This window comes from Ursus americanus, chromosome 18, assembly GCF_024610735.1.
Source record: "Ursus americanus isolate L20-20 chromosome 18, mUrsAme1.1.p, whole genome shotgun sequence".
NCBI classification, from domain to species: domain Eukaryota; kingdom Metazoa; phylum Chordata; class Mammalia; order Carnivora; family Ursidae; genus Ursus; species Ursus americanus.
In genome coordinates, this window is record NC_142144.1 from 22,449,200 (window position 1) to 22,471,040 (window position 21,841).

Below are 21,841 nucleotides of genomic sequence, written 5' to 3' on the forward strand. Positions count from 1 at the left end.
CCAAGTAGGATCCACAAAGCAACCAAATTTCAAGTAGCAATAATAGAAACATGTAGCTGCTATAATGGGAGCACTGCCAATGACTACTGCTGTTGCCTAGGAACTACAATGCAATCATTTCCATCACGACCTTCCTCTGTTTCCCCCTCTTCTGGCATGATTAACCCAAGGGCTTTACTACAAGCCAATCTCAAAAGAAGACATAGGAGACATGCATATGGAAGCTTTTGAAGCGAAAACTCTTCAGAAGACTAACCGTTAAAGGGTATACAGAGCCCTGCCTCAATTTAAAGTCAAGAAGGGGTTCTAGCCTTGATCATCCGCCATCTTTATTTCTCCTCCTATAATACAGGGGTGCTGTGTAGGATGACACAGTTTATAATCTACAAGATAATATTACTAACATGAGGAAGTATATTAATCTGTCAACTAATACCTCAATTGGGAGATTGAGTTCTAGAGAGAAAGGGCCAAGATAGTCTCAAGACACATATAACACACCAGCTACCATTTTGCATTTTTGCAGCACGAAGAAGATGGAATCAGCTCTGAAGATTTCAACATGGCCTTACGAGATAGCTTGGAATTACTATCATTCTAGTTCGCAAATAAATACACAAAGAAGCGTAATTCCAGGTTTGAACTATTGTAACCAGCTATAAAAACCTCAAGTGAGTCCAGGCTTTAAGCACATTACAACTGAGCTGAAGAATCAGGTTTAGAAACAGGTTTCATTGCACATCTGTGAGCTTTGGCAGCTCTCTATCTTGAGTCTGCCTTCTTGGAATTCCTAAGCTGGGTCCATTCTGCTCATCCCAAATATTCAGGTCTAAGGAGTTTCCAGCCATTGCAGCTGATAAACCAAGGCCTTATATTAGCTGTAAAAACCACCCCTCAGAACTTGATAAGATGAGGCCTCAGAAGTGTTGATGCTTCTTTTCTCAGTCCGTGGAACACAAGCAGATTAATCGTTAACTGTTTTTACCCTGAGTGTTTACAAGGAATGCAGAGATTCAAGATTCAAGAACCATACTTAGGGTAGCTTCAAGTGAGGGACGATTTGTGCTCCCGGAGGAATTTTAAGCATTACCAAATCTGGAACTGTTTCAACTAACATCTCAATTTGTTTGGGGCTAAACATCTGAAATCCAAACAAAAGTCTGGACAGAATCCAGTGTGAGACTGAAATGAACTCAAAATATGACACCTTGCCCTTTAAAAAAAAAAAAAAAAAAGAAAGGAGCATTCCTCAAACGTGCCAGGCGGCATGTAGATTACAGACAAGAGGAAGACTAGGACTGAGGGTCCAAACGACAAACAGTAATATGGGAGCTTCCCAGGGGGAACTCAACAGGCCTCCCTGTTGTGGGATGGAGACTCTTGAGTAGTTCCTACAAGACGGTGTGACTGGCATTCCTTCAGATGTTCAAGGGCTCCAACACAGTCAGAAAGGAGAGGGACGCACAGGGATCCATGTTTATGAGGTCAAGAGACATCTGAGCAAGAAAGAAAGTGATAAAAATTTTAAAATGTGTCTTTTGCCAATAAGGCAAATAATGGCTCTGCTCAAGGGAGCTCTGGGAACAAGGTCCAGCTCTACCTGATCCCAGAGGTCTCGGTTCTGAATATGCCCCACGGATTCATAAGGGACATTTCCCCTTCAGATAAAGATTCAAGGACAAGTAGAAAAACCAACCAGAGGAAAAACTGCAAAGAAGATGCTCAAATAGCAGCCATGCTCCAGTTTCTAATTTCTGAGCAGAACCACCTGAGGTGAAAGATCAACGCTTTATCAACAGCCAAATCTGTGGAATCCCCTCACTCTTCCTGCAAAGAGCCCTCCACAGGCTACTTAGACCAGGAATGGTCTACAGGTCTGGAAACTCCAAGGGAGAAGCAACAAGTTCTCCTTTTATTTTATTTTTATTTTAGCTTTTAAAGATTTTATTTATTTATTTGACACAGGGAGAAAGAGATAGTGAGAGAGAGAGAGAGAGAGAGCGCACGCACGAGCAGGGGGAGGGCAGACGGAGAGGGAGACGAAAGCTCCCCACTGAGCAAGGAGTCCGACGTGGGATCATGACCTGAGCCGAAGGCAGACGCTTAACCGACTGAGCCACAAAGGCGCCCCCAAGTTCTCCTTTTAAATGTAACACCACGGCTAAGAAATGTGAGCTATTTACCTGCTTAGCAGTATTTCCCTTGCTGCACCTTAGCGCGCACCCTGCAGTCCCTGCTGTGAGCAGATCTGAAACAGCTAGGCTTCGCTCCACGCCTGATTCACGCATTCATTCACTCTTGCAAGTGAGCACCTGCTGTGGGGCTGGCACAATGGGGAGAACCAGGCACAGAGCCGCCCTCTGGAAATGGACTATAGTGGGAAAACAAGACACTTCCCAAGCTCAAATAGATGTATAGTTGCATTTGTGAGAAGTGCCTGGAAAGAAAGTACTTTGACAGCCTCTAACAGGGGAACAGTGAGCTAGTCAGGGAGGTCTGGGGAGGCTTCTGGGAGGAAGTAACAAATAATCTGTTATCTGCAAGATAAGGCGTTAACGAAGCCATGAAGGGGGACAGAAGCTTGCTCCAGGTTTGTTCCAGGCTGGAGGCAGGTTCCAGAAAGGCCCTGCGTTAGGAGCAAGAGAAGCAAGGACAAAAATGGCAGGTGGCTTTGGTGGCTGGTGAAGGGGAAGAGAATATGCCACCCCAAAGCATGCCACTCCGGCATTCAATTACTTTGAGTGAATGGAATCAGGATGCAGCAGATACAAGAAAAGCTCTCCGTGGGGTGCCTGGCTGGCTCAGTCCATGGAGCTTGCGACTCTTGAGCTCGGGTTTGTGAGTTCAAGCCCCCTGGTGGGTGTACAGAGTACTTAAAAATAAAATCTTTGAAAAAGGAAAGAAAGAAAGAAAAGAAAAGCTCTCTGCTCTCCCCCTATTTGCTTAAAAACAGGGCATGAATCTGTAAAGGTGTCCCCCTTCCTCTCTCTAGCAGACGGCACAGAAGTTAATCCCTGGAGACAACTCTAGACCCTCATCAGCCCAAACTTGGCACCAGAAGAATGTCCCTAACACACTTTGCTTCTCTACCGTTTGTTTCCCCATGTTTGCCTTCCCACAATGTGCCACCCTAGACATTCAAAGTCCTTTTGTTTTGTTACTTTACTATAAAACTATCTCTTTGCTAAGATGCTAGAGCAGTTCAAGTTCTAACCACCCCTTTGAGTTATTCGTCACCAAGTATCCCCAGGCAGACGCATACGCACACATGACACGTGCATTAATGAACCCCGGTTTGTTTTCCTCTCGTTACTCTCTTTGGTCAGTCTAATTTGACAGCCCCTAGACAAGAAATCTAAGATGGATAGAGGAAAAAGCCTTTTTTCCTCTCCCCTGCACCGGGATGGGGTAAGGCACTCATGGAGGAAAAGATGTCTGGAGGGGTGGATGGGACCAGACCACGTAGGATTCCGGTCTTAATTTTGAGAGCATTTGAGACCAAAGCGCCATTGGAGGGATTAAAGCGTGGAGGGCATGGTGGGGCAGGACATACCATTCGCTTAGCCAGTCTTGGTTTTCTGTCCTGACACTGGCCTGCTGCTCCCGCTACCCCTTGACAAGGCCAGGAATCTGATCAGGGAATGAAATCCTGGCAGTGCCCGTGGGGCCCCGGGCCTCCTAGAGGCGGTGGTCCAAGGACTTTGGGATTTCAATTTCGTAAGCAGGAAATCTGAAGACAAGCCTGAAATAATTTATTTACTTTTGCACATCTTTTTTTTCTTACGTTAATCTTTCTAAATCCAGCCCTGGAGATAACACGAACGAAAAATATGTGATGCCAATAACAGTGGGTGGAAAATTCACGCTCTGCTTGATAAAGCTTATACTCTAATACATAGTAATAAATCCCTGCATTATTTCCAAGCATGTTGTGTCTAACAGTTCAGTGACTACTGTCTAGAATACAGAGGCAAGCCTGATTGCTTTAGGCATTCCTCTGCTAATGAGGATATTCCTGCTTTTGGAGGGTGTTCGATTAGCAGTTAGGACACTCTCAGTGCTGATACGAAGCAAAATGCCCCCTGCAGGGGTAGGAAGAGAGTCGAACCCAGCATCAAACAAAACTGGTTTTGGATCAGTGTCCTTATTTGAACATGGGATGGGCATACGGTCCTTGGAGTAACGCTGTGCCAAAGGAGACCATGTATGTAACGTGCCCAGAGGGAGCCCAGCACGCAGGAAATGTCACTGTGGTAGGAAGGTTGAGGTAGTAGGGATAATCTGGAAAAGACTCCCCCCCTCCCCCGCCCAGATCCCTGGGGCCAGCGATCTGCCAGGCTGCCTAGCAAGAGGGTCGTACATCACATCCAAAAGGAAAGGGAACCATGAAAAGGAAACTTCTTTCTCCAGATTAACCTCCACTGACACGGCTTTCTTTATTCTCCTACTAAAAGCATGTGAGCAGCTGTGGATGATTTCGGGGAGGCCCAGAAGTCAGCTGCGTTCTCTCTCTGGGGAGGCCGGTGGGAACAGCAGCAACAGCTGCCCCAGGATTTCAGGCAGGGAAAGGCAGCGGTGGTTCTCACCCCGAAGCGGCCGAGTGAGAATGTGAGCCCTGGGAGCCGCCTCCATCGCCCGTCCTGGTCCGGCCCCTGGGAGGCACTGTCCTGTCCTCCTACCCTCTGTTTTTCTTTCAAGCACATTCAGAGAGCGATTCGCTCCCAGCAAATGTTCTCGACACAGTGAGAGGAGTAGGGGACCCAGATGCTGGGCACACAGCCTTGGCCTGGGGCCTTCGGGAAAGAGAAAATGCAAGACCCGGAACACGCTGGCAAAACTCCCAGGGCCAACCCTGCAACCCGCATGCCTTGCTTTTTAAGATTTCTGTTCTAGCAAGGTTTGATCCCTAATTTGACAGAAAGGGGGCCAATATCCACTAGAAAGCCACAGCGGCACATTATGGACCTTAGCGACATGATCGAGGTTTGTTAGCACTCAAAAGCTTCAACTCTGAGGAAATGTTCTTCATAATCCCTGGTCATATTTCTTCTACTCTAGATTTCTGGGAGAAGTCTGATGGAACATCTTGTGGCGGTCAGGAGGCATCATGACTTGGCTTCATGGGACCTCCTCCAGGTACTCCCCTCCAGAAGCCACCCCGGGCTCGCTTAGCAGAGGCCTCTGGCCTCCGGGTAAGTCCTCAGACCAGCGCCCTCAAGTGCGCTTGGAGAATCCACTTCTCCCAAGGCTGAGGAGGGCTTGGACCAACCTCGCATGATCTTGTCACGGGCCCAGCATGAAAGCATCGCAGGAATCCCTGTAGTTCTTCAGAAGGACTTCTAAAAACGTTCCTTGACACAAAATCTAAAAACAACTCCCTTTTTTGCAAGAGTGCCCTTGTGGGCTTCAAGGGGCCAGGGAGCCAACTTGGGGTGTGTGCAGAACAGAAGCCAGATGACAGGGTCCTCTGCCTCTCTTAAGCGCAAGGGGCTTCCTATCTAGGACACCGTAGAGGAGGGAAAAAGTAAGCCGCCCATTTCTAATGGCCTTTCCCAGGACCCCCACCCCAGTCCATGTAGACAGGGGTCTTTGGGGGAAATCACCTCATTACCCGAAGCAGAACCTGAACCCATTTTTTATTAAATGACTCCACAGAGTCTTAGGATAAGCTGCCTCAACTTCCTCCATGTGACTGTGGGGACACGAGGGCCATGGACAAACACTGGGATAAGTGGACAGTGATCGGCTTCCCCCCAGGTGGTCAGGGGGCCGCCGCTGCATCACCTTCTCCACCACTGTCTCTCCATTCTAGAAGAACAGCACTGCCCTCTCCCTCTCTCTGTGGGCCCAGTGCTACCCAGCCTGCCCTTTCAGACCTCAGCTTAGGTTGAGGTCCAATGTCTAACCCTTGATAAGTCAGGTTTAGAAAGAGCCTAAGGTTGTGTGATGAAGGGAATCTATCACCCGGTGCTGAGCACCTTTCTTGATAAAATGCTCAAGCATGCTGTGCGCGTGAACTGAAGGAGTGTCTTCTTACCATCCCCTCCCCCTCCCCATTGTCCTCCAGCTATCTGCTTTCAGAGCTAAATTATATGCCCCAGATGCTACCATCCTAGGGAAAAAAAAAAAAGAGAAGGGAGGGGAGCCTCAAAAGTTGTTTACAACTGGTTTTGTTCCTACTCACAAGAAATGGAATTCGATTAAAAACCCTCTCCATCACAAAAGTGCAAAATTACTATGATTATTACCTGCCAAGTCAGAGCAGTTTCAGGGCAAATCTGATTTACACGGGGAGCTCTAAGTTACAGTCCTATTTGATCATTTTTCATTTTTTCAGATTTTGTTTTCTCGGGACTCCTGAACGGATTCATGCAAAGCAAATGAGATTTCATAACGGCCTCCGCCACAATTCCACCCCGCGGGGCAAACCTATTCATGAAACAGCAGTGAGGTAATGCTGTCCATCTGCTAGGAAAAGCCGTGGTGTCTGCGCCGCTGAAGCAAGAAGTACTGCACGTTCGTCTTGGGGAAATGGATGAGCTGCAAGCTTGTACCTTCTTATGTTTCCTTCCACGAGATAGTTGCTCAGAACGCTCAGAGAAACATCTCATTCATAGAGGCCTGGAAATACGAGCCATTTTTCCCTGGTAGTGATTTCACTAGCCCAGGGGAAGTCCTTTTCCCTTATCCTGAATACCAGATGCCAAGAGAAGGAAGAAACCCCAGAACAAAGCATATGGCAGCGAAAAAGCAGGAGGCTGATGGGAGCCCAAGGCTTCAGGCAACTCGGGATCTAAAATAGTTTCTATGACTATATGAATGGATCCAGCAGGGAGAAACAATGCCATTTTGTTCTTAAAACACGTCTCTCTTCTTATGTATTCTAGATTCTTTAGACTTAGCTAGGAAATCTCAAGAATCAGTGAGATCTTCACCATGAGGACAAAATTTGTTATTACTAGTTTTTGGTAGTGGTGGTAAGAAGGGGTGATTTTTAAATACTACCCTTGTCTTGTAATAGGAAGTTGTTTCTTTTCTTTTCTTTTTTCCTTTCTTCCCTCCCTCCCTTCCCTTTCTCTCTTCCTTTCTTCCTCTCTTTCTTTTTTTCTTTCTTTCCTTCAGAAAGCTCTAATTCCTAAATGTCAAAGTTGGGGAATTGAAAGCAATAACTCAACTGGAAAACCTAACTAAAAAATATCCACCTGTATCTCGATCTGGGATGGGGAGAATGTTGTCATATTTTCCATTGTGTATTTAAGTAAGTATTTGCAATATATTTGTCTGAAGTCTTGAAAACACAGAGGTGCATGGCAGGGAAGTGAAGTGCTGGAAACAGCTGGTAAAGGTAGAAAGCCAAGGTTCTTAGGTATTACCACTATTCTTTCTTAAGGTCTGGTTAGACCTCAGCTTCCCATCTGAATTGTAATCTTCATTTTATTCTCACAGTTTGCAAAGAGCCTGGCTTGTGCCCCAGGGGGCCTTGAGCTCTAGAACCATCTCTGCATTCATGCACCTTGAGCAAGTCACTTACCTGTCAGTTTTTAAAAGGCAGTGCTCAGCACATGATAGATAATTAATTTTCTATTTTTTTTTAAAGATTTATTTGGGCGGGGGGGCAGAGGCAGAGAGAGAGACTCTCAAAGCAGACTCCCTGCTGAGCGTGGAGCCGGACCTGGGGATTGATCTCATGACCCCGAGATCGTCACCTGAGCCAAAATCAAGAATCAGACGCTTAACCGACTGAGTCACACAGGTGCCCCATTCTTTTTCTTTTTTTATAACAGCTACATTGACATACAATTCACATACCAGAAAATTCACTCTTTTTAAGTATACAATCCAGTGGTTTTTAGAATATTCACAGACTTATGCAGCCATATCCACTTGTCATTTTTTGAAGAATGAGTGAATTGGTATTTTAAAGGTAACCTGGCTCTCAATGCCAGGTTTTATTCTGAATACTTTTTTGTGAATTAATTCAAATTAATCCTCCTTACAAATGTATGAAATGAGTACTAGTATTATCCCCATTTTACAGAAAAGTCAATTGAGATCTGGACCCAGGCAGTCCAGATACAGAACGAGCATTCTCACTCAGTTTGAAATTCTGTGATTCTATTAAGAGTCGGACAGAGTGACGTTCCTTATTGAACACATCATTCATGCTATGCATGAAAAATAAAATATCAACAGACTGCCTTTTCATGTTTATGACAAATTTGCTGTCCTGGACCAAAATGTCTCTTTCCCAAGAAGTAGTAGGAAGACCGCTAGCTGTATGGCCCTTGAGGTGCAGGGAGCACCTGACTCATTTTGGGGTCCCCAGCAGCTGACACAGAGTGGTATCTTCATAAATGACTGGCTAGTCAGTCAGGAAAAAACATTGCCTGCTATGCATTATACATGAACCCCCTGTAAGTCTCCACTGAGGCTGGCTGAAAGGAAGAGCCAGGTGCCTGGGTGGGGGGGGGAGGGGGGGCTGGTTATTAATGAGATCCAATCAGCCATCTCCAACCAGTGCCAGAGGCCCTTGGACCTGAAACTGGCACTAATGCTATAGGTTGGTTTTGGGAGAAGTAAGAACGAATCAGTCCAGATAAACCAAGAAGAACCACCTCACCCTCCATGCACAGAAGTAGCATGAAACCGCCCAGCCTACTCCACTCTTATTGGAAATCAAATTCGAACTTGTGCCTCCAGATGTCACAGGCTCACTGATCGGGGGTTTGACTGCATAGTGTTGTGCATTTAAGCTGGCGGCGGGGGTGGGGGGAGGGGAAGATTTAGAGACGAGCTAGTTCAACCCCACACCCAGCCCCAGCCAGCCAGAGGGTAAGGAGCCAGTCCCGGGGATCCTACTCCAGGAGCTCAAGACTTAACAGCCACCACGTTTTTATTGCTATGGCCAAATGTGATTCAGCCCAGGGTAAAGAAGCAAAGTGGGGAGGGGGTAATGGAAGAATTACAGTAATGTATTTTCATGCTAAAAAAAAAAAAAAAAAAAAAAAAAGATTTCTTCCTCCTCTCCCGCTTGCTTGGTGCAGGTCCCCAAGAACAAAAAGGCTATTCTCATGCTTGACAGCAGGCCATATGTGATCTGCTTTCATAGCTCAGGGTCCATATGAAATCCCAGGGTAAAAAGGAAACTGGGCGGGGGGGGGGTGCGCTGGGGTGGCTGAAGGGAGGGCTGGCTCCCTTCCATTTCTAAGCCATGCCACCAACCCAAACGCGAGCGGCTCAAATTAAAAGCAGGCCTCCCCCTGCACTCTCCCCCACGGAACTCACAGCTAGAAAGATCCTGCAAACCAAGACCACCAGGGTCCTCTCGGTCTGCAGTATTTAATAACTAAAGAGGCATCCACCCTGCTGTATTCAGGATGACCCATCTAGACAGCGTCCCTCACTTACATGGTTTTCAGAGAGATCTCCCTGAGGAGAGGATTTTCTAGAATTCCTGGCAGCCCCTTGACCCACGGGAAGAGGCAGCCACTCATGCTTGGCCTGAGAAAAAAAAGTCCAGCAGTCGGAATAATCAAGATTCATTATTTCCGCTCTCAGAATTGTTACTTTCTGATTTTTCTTTTCTTTCTCATCAAATTTCACCCACCCAGATCCCCACGTACATATGATGGGAAAAAGCATAATAGTCAGAAACGAAGGGACACAACAGCATACGTCTTTGCCAGAAGCAACGGAAGGATGTGCCAGGCCACCCAGTTCACCACGCAAGATGTAAAATTGGACAGGAGCCTAGGTACATGTCGAAAAGAATTGAAAGCAAGGACCCAAACATGTAGCTGTACATTGACGTTCACAGTAGCACTATTCACAGTAGTCAAAAGGTAGAAAAAAATCCCAGAGTCCATTAGTGGATGGATGGATAAACAGAATGTGGTACTCCCCCCCCCCGCCACACATACACAAGAATAGTATTCTGCCAAGAAAAGAAATGGAATTCTGACACATGCTACAGTATAGAGGAATTCTGAAAACATTATGCTGCACGCATGCAGCCAGAGAGGAAAGAACAACTATTGTATGACTCTATTTGGGATGGCAAACAAGTTCTGGAAGTAGATCGTGGTGATGGTTGTGTAACATTGTGAATGTACTTGATACTAATGAATTTTGCCCTTAAAAATGTTTAAAATGGTAAAATTTTATGCCATGTCTATTTTATCACAATTACAAAGCAAAACAAAACAAAAAACAGAGAGCAAGCCTCTCAGAGACTGAGATCCTGTCTTAGCCACCTTCGTGTCCCCAGCACCCAAAACGCACCAGCTCAGAGCGGTGACTGCCGAACTGGCCAACTTATGCAGTGGGATGGTATAAAGTTAATGCTTCTATCAGTTTGCAATGCGCCTCCCTACCAGGCCTATCTATGCCCCAGGATCCAAACCATAGTAGAATTATTATTCTAAGAACTCATAAAATGATCTCATCCGTAGAAGGAAAAATTGTTCAGCTCTATTTCTCCAAAAGTTTTATGTCTATTAATCCTGAAAAAAGTGCCGTATAGATTTTATTTCTCGTGCTACAGGGTTTGAACATTGGCATTACAACCTACGTCATTAACATTAATGATTATAATGGCCCCAGATACACATCTGTTTGACAAGAAGACAGGCATAGCTCTTGATGAGTCTTTGCAATCACTGTTATTTTACAGAAAATGCACAGATTTGGAAGGGGTCTTTGGAGTAATTTTCTCCAAGACCCTCAACTAAAGCATGAGGATTAAATGTATTCGACAAAGATTTATCGAGCTTGAACTCTATGCGAGCGCCCACCATTCGGGGACGAGGTGTTAACACAGGCAAGGCAACCAGGGGGAGAGGCAAGGCGAGAGTTAGGCCAGCGTAGGTCACAAACACCATGTTTTGGAATCTGGACTTTATTCTGGAAGCAATCACACTTCATCTGATTAGACCAACCATGCCTATCTTTAACAGTCATGAATTCTCCTCAAATGTCCCTAACAGCATTTCTATCCGAAACACTATTCCTCCGCTTTCAGCAATGCTACTCTGGGCTCAGTTTACAGTCAGTTGCCAATCTTTTTTTCCCCTGGCTTTTTCCTCAGATGCTAGGTTCCCTACTCATTGATAGGCACAGGACCGATTTTCCTCATGTCCCATCAACCTAACTTAGCACAGTCCCACAGTCACTCAAGTTCCAGTATTCTTTTCCAAAATGATTACATCTCCCATCCAGTAAAATCAAGTCCCCACTCGCAAAAAAAAAAAAAAAAAAAAAAAAAATCAATCCTGAACACTTTTTTTTTTTTTTTTTTTTTACTGGTTTGGAAGGTCAGTCCAACCTTCTGGTCGGATGTCCAGACGTCAGACATCTACTCTAGACTCCACTCTAGAATTGAGTAGATGTTTATAAAGATGACTAAAATATATATATATATATATATACACACACACACACACACACAACTGACTACATGGCCTGAATGTCTCTGTAGAGGACATGTGTTGTCTTGGCCTATCTGACATACCTGTCCCTCAATTTCCCTTAATTTCCCCCAGGACACACCTGTCCCCCAATTCACCTTCTACCACTACACCCTTCTGTCCTATGGCAGGTGCTGGCAGCCGCTCCAGGGTTGAGCATGTGACCCAAGCTCAAGAAGACACACTACACCGCACCCCCTCCCTGTCTTCCAGCGCCACAAGGCGCAAGAGAACCAAGCAGAGCCAATGAGAGATTCCATTCCAAGGAACGGAAGGAATTGAGAAAATGGGATGAAAGCCTGGAGCTGCTCTCAGTCAGTCATATTGGTCCCAAAAGGAAAAGAGCCAACCAAGAAAGGAGCCAACAGAGGAAAACACAGCTGAATGGGGGGAAAGGGACACTGATGATATCATTTGAACCCCTGGATTCTGCTATGCCTGAAGCCTACCCCTGTACCTTTCAGTGATTTGAGCCAACAAATTCCCCTTCATAAGCTAGTTTGAGTTATGCAGTCCTTGCTTCTAGCAGCATTTCAATTTCTTTAAAACCCCAGAACTAAATTTACATAAAAATACACACCTAACCTCCCCCCCAAATTAACATTTTTTTTCATTTTTAGTACATTACTTTTACTAATTACAGTATTTATTACAAATTTTTTCAGTTATTTTTTAATATATTGTACCAAGCATTATGCCGTTCTAACCCACTATTATAATATGAAGAAACAACTAATCAGATGGTGCAATCAGATGGCAGATTAGAGCCATTTATGACTCTTTGAGAAAAGAATCAGCAAATTAGACCTTACTTCTAACATATCAGTCAACTTTCAGGTGGAAGATGTCAGACGCTGTTGCGTTATTTGTTACAAAATGGTTTGGCTTCACCTTCACAAGAGTAAACTAGATACCCAAACACGCCAACAGAAATTCGAAACAAAATATGTTTGTGGGATAACTGAATTGTTCTGTATCTTGACCGTGGAAACAAATCTGCAACTACATGCATTGGTCCAAACCCGTATGGAATACTGTAAGCAAAAAGGGGTTTACTGTGTGCATATAAAAAGTGAATAAATCTTGGGGCGCCTGGGTGGCACAGCGGTTAAGCGTCTGCCTTCGGCTCAGGGCGTGATCCCGGCGTTATGGGATCGAGCCCCACATCAGGCTCTTCCGCTATGAGCCTGCTTCTTCCTCTCCCACTCCCCCTGCTTGTGTTCCCTCTCTCGCTGGCTGTCTCTATCTCTGTCGAATAAATAAATAAAATCTTTAAAAAAAAAAAAAAAAAAAAAAGTGAATAAATCTTAAACAATGACTAAAATATATGATATATAGGAGATATATATATATATCAACCATACAAAACTGTCTGGGATCAGGAAAGCAGCAAAGATCCCACATGTTACTTTATAAATCAGCACACGCAAATTTGAAAGAGTATGAAAATGAAGTCATCTCTCTCTTGTTATGAGGATGTTTTTTAACAGCCTTATTGACCTTGGACAATACCTGATCGTCGTGAACTTGAAGAAGTTCAAGTGTGCAGCCCCATGCTTCCGTTCTCTACTTTGCTATCACTCTATTGATACAGGCAGGATTCCACATGTATCCCTATACTCTTTGCCTTGGGCTAGGGAAGCACAGACATACACAAACTGCTCCCAAGCCCCCATGGGGGTACAGAATGCATGGCCAGAAGTGGGTCTGAAAGGGAGTTCACATAATAGTTTCAAACACTAAGAAGGATAGTCTTTAGCTTTACCATCGCCCCCGCCCCCCAGGCCTACCAACCTTGCCGACATGTTCAAGGTCAGTGGCAAATAATTTGACCAGATTTTAAAGCACAGCATTTATACCTTTCATGTATTCCACAGCTTATGAGCTGTACGCCTGGTTTCCTAGCAATGCATCTAATATCATTACTAACTGGGTTAGAAATAATTGTAGCATTAAATCATCAGGTAAAAACCCAGAGAACATTTCTACTTGAGCTTTGCCTCCCAGAGAAGAAAAATGCCATATAAATCGAAAGTCCTAAGATATTACAGTAATTACTAGGGAAAGAGAAATAATTTACAACAAAATTGGAACTTGAAGAATAGCATTTCTAACAGCCTTAGCGCTGTTCTGCTTTAGCTTTCTTAAAGAAAACTTGGCCATGGAAGCATACCATTAGCTTTTTAGAACTTCTAGTGCCTGAAATGTCAGGGATGTGCTTTTTCCTTCTGGGTGACTCCCATGCCTTGAGTTCAAAAAGGTAATTCCCCAAGGAAGAATGGGAAATGGGCCTTCCTGAGTGGGACGCCCTAAAGGTGCAAGGTCCCTCCGCGGCCCACAGCAGAACTCCACGACGAAACCCGGGAGACCTACCGTGAAGAGCGAGAACAGCATCCAGGTGGCAATCATGACCTAACCGGCCCTCAATTACAACCTGATCTCGAGAACCAGCTATTCCTAAAGCTGCAACCGGGTTTCCCTTTCCTCCGCCGAAAACCCGACGCAAGGACACAGCCTTCTGCCAGGTCACAGCCTTTCAGGTGAAGTGGGACTAGGCTGGCATCCCACGTGCGCGCGTACCCGCTGGACACTGCCCCAGGAAGCGCACAGACCGCAACGCGAACCGCCCAGACTTCTCCGATTCAAAGGTACAGTCTGGAACCACGGTAGGGCCTTCAAGGGCAAATGAAACAGGAGTCGAGTGTATTTATTTTTACACAGCTACTAATTATCAGATTACATTTTATCAGATCAATTATGATTCAACAAACGCTAGCTGTCAGTTGGACTCAACTGTAATGGGCTAATAAGCCCTGAGGAGGCAGTGCGTGGTTCATTTTTTTTTTTTTTAAGTCATGTTGACTTATTTTATAATACAAACATCAGAAAGTGACCTTGAAGACTCTTTTCCTTCTGTGAAGCTGCTGGCTCTCCACAATAAGGAGAGTCACTGGACACTGTGTTTACAGTAAAGACAAGTAACTGGATTGGTTTAAACAAAGGCACCTTTACAAAGAGAGGAAGAAAACCTGTTTCGCAAAGAGGCAGGCGCAGAAAATGGACAAGCGTCTCGTGAAAAGGGAGACGAAATGAAGTCAAGACACAGGTGCTCCTGTTTTTATAAAACAAGAATATAATTCTAGCCTCTTAAGATGCAAGAGTCAAAATCCTACTTTCATTAAGAACCACATTAAGGATTTTAAAAGACGTTGTCTTGTTGTTAAGAGATCTAGGGAAAAGACCGGGGAAATTATGTTCTTGGCTGGCTCCCTCCTTCTAAGGCTGAGGGGTAGTGAGTGTCCTCAGCCCCTTGCCACTGGAGTCAACCAGGATTTCTCTCCGAGTCACGACATGCTGTATCCATGCCGTAGAGGTCTTTTCTCTGTGACTTTTACATACTTAATATTATCTCTAGAGTTAATGTTCATTCTCCTTTTGAAAGTTCTATCAGACCCATCTAATCTTGACTTCATGCCCAGTTTCAACAAGTGAAAGGAAAGGAGGCAGTTCTTTGGAAAAAGAAAAAAACAGCCATGTGCTCTCCTGTAAGTAATCCAATTTCCCTTTCTCCCCTGCTTCTTACTTCAGTCTCACCAATGCCTTCCCTCCCCTGGGCTCACTACGCTCTACCCATGACTGCCTTCCAGTCCCTCCCACACCAGTGCCACCCTGCCTCAAGGCCTTTGCACTTGCTGGTCCCCCTCCCCCGAATGTTCTTTCTCTAGCTCAGCTCCATCCAACAGAACACTCCTGCGATGATGAAAACGTTACCTGCGCAGTCCAATATGGTAGCCACCAGCCAACTGTTGGCTCTCGACTACTGGACTACTTGAAATGCGGCTACTAGCGACTGAAGAACTAATTTTTAAATTTTATTGAATTTAAGTAGCTACATGTGGCCAGTGGCCACCACATTGGACAGCTCAGCTTAACTCTTTTATTTGAGCACCTTTTTCTCATCATTTGGCACAAATGTTGCCTCCAGAGAGAGGCTGTCGCCCACTCACCACGCCTAAGTTGCCTCCTCGCCCCATACTCGCTTGTCTCCCCTTCTCAGTACCTGGAATGATTTCGCCTGTGTTTGCTTTAGATTGTTTGTTTCTCTGCTCTAGGACAGAATGTCCTCAAGATAGGAAGTTCATCTCATCTTATTCACTGCTGCTTCCCAAGTACCCAGGACAGTGCCTGGCACAGAATAGACACTAAATATTTGTTGATTCAGTCAATGAATGAATGCGTTCACCTGGCCAAGGTGCTTCCCTGATGGCGTGGGAAAAAGAGGGAAGTCCATGCATCTCGGCAAGTGAATCGTGAACTACTTTCATTGGAACTTGGACCCATGGAACCATGTCCCACAGACCATCCACAGCATCTAGTTCTGCATTCAAGTGGTAAGGGGGTGAAGGAGCCTCCAAACCAGGATCACCAGGGTGGAGACGGGGAGGCCATGGCCTTGGGATCCTCGAGGAACTGACATGAAGCTCCTCTCGCAGAAGGGAAGAGTCACCTCTGAAAAGTGGCTGCAGCCCTGAAGACCCACAAGATTAGTGTCAGCTAGCGGGAGAGCACTGTGTCATCATGTACAGGGGATAGGGCACTGATGGAGACAGATGGGACCCCCGACCCGTCGGGTATTCACCTCCTTCTGGAAGAGACTGATACATCAATAGTATTATGATGATGCATTAGCTCTAGGACCCTGTGGGGGGAGCCTGTACCTGTGCTATGAGATCGCAAAAGGATCCCCTCGCTCAGCCTGGGGTACTCAGGGAAGGCTTCCTGGAGGAAGGGCTAAGTAAGTTGAATCTTGAAGGGGGACAGAAGAGTTAGAGCTGTCATGATGGTAGGAATTGGGGGTTAGGACTGACAAGGAGCTGAGGAATGGCTATTCGAGGCAGGGAAGAATAACAAGAGCAAAGACACAGGCAGGAAATGGCAAACTGTTTACAGAGAACTGTAATTTCTTTGGTTTTATTGGTGTGTAAAGAGTGAGGCCTGGAGGGGCAAGAAATAAGCTAGAGAAATGCATGGAGGGTGAAATTGTAGCTCATATGGACCCTGAATACCCCAAATTTGGGGTAGGACTCTTAAGGCAGTGGGAGACAGGCTTTGAAGAAGGATGATGTAACTATCTGCTTTTTAATAATTTTCACGATCCTAGAGATGTATTGGTGGTGAAGAAACTGGAAAGGGCCTAATACTCGAGACGGATACACCACGTAGGACAGGGACGGAACATACTGCCTGATGGCGTCAACTGGGCCAAAAGTGATATGGCTTCCCACGGTATGACACAGTTGTGTCATTTGGACTGACTTTACAACCTAATGCACGTGCACACACACATCCGCACACACGCGTGCACGTGTGCAAACACACACACCTGTGGGCTCCTGGGCCCAATGCCCACAGTACAGCAGTGATGATCAGCCATGGCGAGAAATGCCATCCTGGAAGGTCAGGAAAGACGGCCAAGTCATTCCTGCGGCTTTTCAGGGAACTGTCTCCTAGTCTGGCCAAACGTGCTTGGATCTAAAGATTCAAATCCAGCAAACACTGACTTAGCTCTCACAAACGGGATCTCCTTCAATAACCACAGCAAACACACCTCTCGACAAGATTCGAGATCCTTCATATTGTCCACACAGCTGCATGTAGATTGTTTTCCCAAGTGACTTATTTTAGGTCTTCATTAGTTTAAAGTGTACATAGCATGCAACTAAGGTTTTTAAAAAATCAAATGGCCGTGTAAAGGGCCAACTGTCAAACAGTTGTCCCACTCTCTTTCTGTTCCTTAGTTTAAACCACTTTCAAATCTTTTTAGTTATTTCTTATGGTATTTGCCAAAATTTTCTAGAGAAGATGTTTATGCTGTGTTACTTTATCAGTTGTAGACAACCCCCACTGAGTTCCCTCTGCTTGCCCTGCCAGCACTTGTTACTCACTTCACAAATGGTGGTAACTACTCTTTACTGGGAGTCAGTAAAAGACCATGTAAATTTAGTACACTGCTGACCTCAGAAGTACGTTATATTTTCTTGTCTAATTTTTTGCCTTTTCTCTGGAGTTAGTAATGACCTCATTTTCCCTAATGAGGTTTTTTCCCTAACGAGGTGTTTCCCTAAAAAACACCAAGAATTATGCTGTTTTATGTACAAATCACTAACTCTTCCCAGAAATTCAGAAGGTCTGCAAAACCTCCCAGTCGCATTTTCTGAAGAGTTGAGTTCACCAGAAAGCTGACCAGCTCCATGTGTCCCTTCGTCCTGTTCCAGTCTTGCCTGGGTGATCACTAGACTCCAGTGGGCACTCTCTGAACTAGGATCCTCGGTTTTCTGCGTGTCTTCTGCTTTTGTTATTTACTCCCTCATTTTTCTGGAGCATATCCTTCGGTATCTTTCTCTCTCCTTTCCCCACATTCTCTTTAATTTTAATTACTCTTTCTATTAAAGTTATATAGGCATATAATTTAAATTGCCTAATAATCCTATGGATTTTACAGAACACAAGGATCCCTTAATCCTATCCCCTCACCCCACTTGCCTCCAATTCTTTCCTGGTTTACTCTTAATTCAGTGGGCCACCTCCTCCAGTTGCTTCCTGAAAACTTGTATGTCTGACGTCATTAGTCTACCCTTACATTCGACTAAGAGTGTGGCTGGATATAAAGTTCTAGTTTTAACATCATTTTTCTCCAAACTATCCAAGGCATGGCCCCATTGCCTTCCAGCTGTCAGAGTTACCATGGACAAGTCAAAACCCATTCCGATTCCTGATCTTTGCACATGATCTATTCCCTCCCCGCCCACCCCCTCCGGAAGCTTATAGGATCTTCTCTTTGCCACCAATAAAAATGTTTAATAAAACTTTGGAAGATGGAAAGCAGACACACAATTGGGGGTAAAAAAAACCCACAACATTCCCAGACCTGAAAAAACAGGACCCTAAGCTGTCACTGGGGAAGGCTGAGAGCCAACTCACTCATTTAAAAGGCAATAAAAGACTCAGGAATGTTTTGACATTCTGAAACCAGGCCAGTCCCCTTATTTTAGCCATAGATCTCCTGTCAGCATGGTGCCAAAAACTGTTCCTGTTCTCTCTTCTCCTGCTATCCTGGTACTTGTAGATTTGTGCCTTTAAAAAAGCTCCTTTAAGGGGTGCCTGGGTGGCTCGGTCGGTTAAGCATCTGCTCAGGTCATGATCTCAGGGTCCTGGGATTGAGCCCCGCCTCGGGCTCCCCGCTCAGTGGGGAGACTGCTTCTCCCTCTCCCTCTGCCTCTCCTCCCACTCTAGCGCGGGCGCCTGCTCTCATTCTCTCTCTAAAATAAATAATAAAAATTTTTTAAAAAGCTCCTTTAAGTGAAATAAACCAGAGACAAAGGACAAATACTCTACGATTCCACTTCTACTAGGTACCTGGAGTAGTTCAGTCCATAAAGGCAGAAAGTAGAAGGGTGCTTGTTGGGGGCCGGAGGGAGGGAGGAATGAGATGTTGGTGTGCACTGGGCACAGAGTTTCGGTTTGGGGAGATGAGGCAGCGCTGGAGAAGGACAGTGATGGTGGTCACACAACAAGGTGAAGGTACTTCACGCTACCAAACCGTACGCTTTAAAATGGTAGACTTCATAGCACATACGTTTTACCACAATGAAACAAAAACAAACCTTCTTTCTATCACTTGAATGAGGTGTTGTTTGCTAGGGAGCAAAGCAGGTGTGTGTCTTCACTCACTACATTTATATGGAAGTCTTTCGCAGGTAAGATTTTTTTCCCCTTTAATTCTATTGGCCAGATCAGTAGTTCAAAACCTTCAGGTATATAAGAAATTTTGTAAAGGGCTATAGATACAGCACTGCATGCTGTTTGCATTTACTGTACTTCGAATGTGATTTCAAGGGTGATTCTTCCATACCGCTTTTCACCCTTGAGAGCCCAACCCTCCCATGGCATGATGTTACCCTGGGCTCTATTAACAAAAGTGTAAAACTAACAGCCAGAGAAGGGATATTCTGAACTAGACACAGGTTCCTTCCTTGAGTCCACAGATTAAGAAGGTTTAGGTTAGTGGCGAAGGCCTTTAATTATACAGATGGGGGAATTACAACCTGGTAAAGAAGGTGGGGTGGGGTGGGGGTGGGGTGGGGGGTAAGGTGTGAATGTGAAGACAGTCCTTCGAATCTCTCCTATCTGAAGGGCTATCACAGGAAAGAAGAATTGCAAATTCTGTGAAACCCCCAACAAGAACAAAGTTCAAGAAGGGAAGTCAGTGCGAAAGATGCCAGTTCAGGAGAAGGGAGAATTTTCTGTCACTTGGACACTGCCCCTGTATAGACTGGCCTGCCACTGGACAATGAGGCCCTGGCTGCTGGCAGAAAAACCACTTGGGAAAAGGGTGCTGGAGCCTGGACTAGCTGACCTCTTTTTACGAGCTGTTTCAGGCCTGGGATTCTATGAAAAGGTTCATGTCCACAAAACATAAGCCCGAGCAGTAAACAAAATGCTGGCCCTTGCCAAGCCCGAGAATAAGTGTGCTGTGCCCTATTTTAAGACCACAATCCGCCAAGAAAAACAGGCTCTTAAAAAAAGAAATGCATGATTATAGGCAACATGCAAACCACGATTCCCGTCCCACCCCTGCCTTTCCAAAATTTCTCTTCTTAACAATGTGAGTCCCAAAACACAAGCAACAATAATTCTCAATGAAACGCTCTGGTGAGAGTCGTGATTTTCTGAGAAAACGATCTTCGGGTTCGCTGTTTTGCATCAAGAGGAAAACCTTCAACTCGAACTAACTTGATTGATTTTCCAAAATACATTTTTTTCTAGAAAGCTTTGGAAAACTAAGCAAATAGAGCATCAGAAGAATTGCCTTCTCTTATTTATTAAATGTGCATATTCTCTCTGTAAGAGTCCCTGAGCAATAACTGCGTGTTACCAGGTTCAAGCAGTTTTTTAATATATTGTATTTACTTTAAATATATACGTTTTCATTCAATCTCTGGAAAGATACAAAAGATTTTCACCCAAACCACAAATTCTTGCACTTCTGTTCATTGGTTTCCTGAGAAGTTCAAAAACTTTAAATATTTAGTTATCCAGTTCATTCTAAATTACCAGTGGGTGCTGGTAGACAGAGGAATAAAAAAAAAAAAATCACTGGGGATGACAACACTCTAGGGACGGGCTCCCCATATCTAATCATAACCCCTGTGTGTGCCATGCAGACTTTCTACACTGTGCTTCCCACCTCTCGGCCTGTCTGCCATCACTCCTCTATGGTTTTAATTATCTAAAATTACCAACCTTATTGGCAACTTCTTTTGAATCTTCTCTTAATGGCGTAAAACACAGAGATGAAAATTGATGGAATGTATGGTTTTTTTCCTCCCCAGTTTTTTTTTTTTCCTCTTAAAAAAACAGAAGACACTGGAGACCTTATCTATCAATTTCCGTGACTACCACTGGTTTGTCTCCTAGGACGCAGCCTTCAAGTTATCAGCACATTAACAGCGGTGACGGGTTCCATGTTTATATCCCCAGGGCCACCTAGCTCAGGGCCTTGCGCAGAGTAGCTGTCAAATGCGTGTTCGCAAAACTTGACGCAGAGAGAGAGAGCAGAGATACTTTTTGAGCTGGGGAACGCCACACTTGGGGGTCTGCGCCCTCTCCTAGTAACAAGTACAGAGAGAGGTCCACGGCAGTGCTATGGACCCTCTAGAGAGGACCGAGCTCTTCTGTTCACTGGCTGAATCACAGGGGTTTCTTCCCCAAGTCTTTCCCACACTCTTCCTTGTAGAAAAGCCCAGGGAGCCTAGAGATTCACCAAGCAGCTCAGCCTGAAGATGAAAATGAGCTACCTGGCCTCACTCCTCACTCTACACCAGAAAGGTACACTTGCTTCCTTTCAGATGAATTGTTGACTACTGCTAGGAGATTCTGAAGCACTTCATCAAGTTCTATAAATGGGGAATAATAATTCTTGGCAGGCTCATAGAGAACAACCGTGGAGGGCAACGAAGGACTGATTTTAAAAGAAAACATCTTTATTCAGCCAAGGTTGCACTACCCAGGGCAATATTTCAAATGATCTACACAAGTTTCCTCAAATTAGTTGTCATGTGAGTTTGCTATTATCAGACACCCTCACAGACAAAGCACAGCTAGTCACGTACACAATACATCACGTATTTTGGCCCGAGGGTCAGGAGGCCACTGCCGCCATTTTGCACACCACGAGAGATACTCTTGGAGCAAACGCCCCACGCGTAGCCACAGGCTGGCTCTTCTCTAGATTACAAAGGGTAGTTGAGTACTTTTGAAAGAACAAATGTGTCCTCAGCCGTTATTTTGTTAATTATTTGAGTCAACAGTAGTAT

The 21,841-nt window shown here is 45.0% G+C and overlaps 1 protein-coding gene across 8 annotated transcripts in view; it reads right to left on the reverse strand.

The window, feature by feature from the left end:
* PALM2AKAP2 (PALM2 and AKAP2 fusion) overlaps positions 1-21,841 on the reverse strand; it is a 325,838-nt gene that overhangs the window by 57,679 nt on the left and 246,318 nt on the right. The window contains exon 1 of one of the 8 annotated variants that reach the window (XM_045814782.2): positions 13,839-15,131. The exons of the other annotated variants lie outside the window; for them this stretch is intronic. Coding sequence (XP_045670738.2) covers positions 13,839-13,874 — 36 coding nt within the window. The 5' untranslated portion in view covers positions 13,875-15,131. Of the gene's footprint in view, positions 1-13,838; positions 15,132-21,841 lie in introns of those variants that run through there. 8 annotated transcript variants of the gene reach the window in all.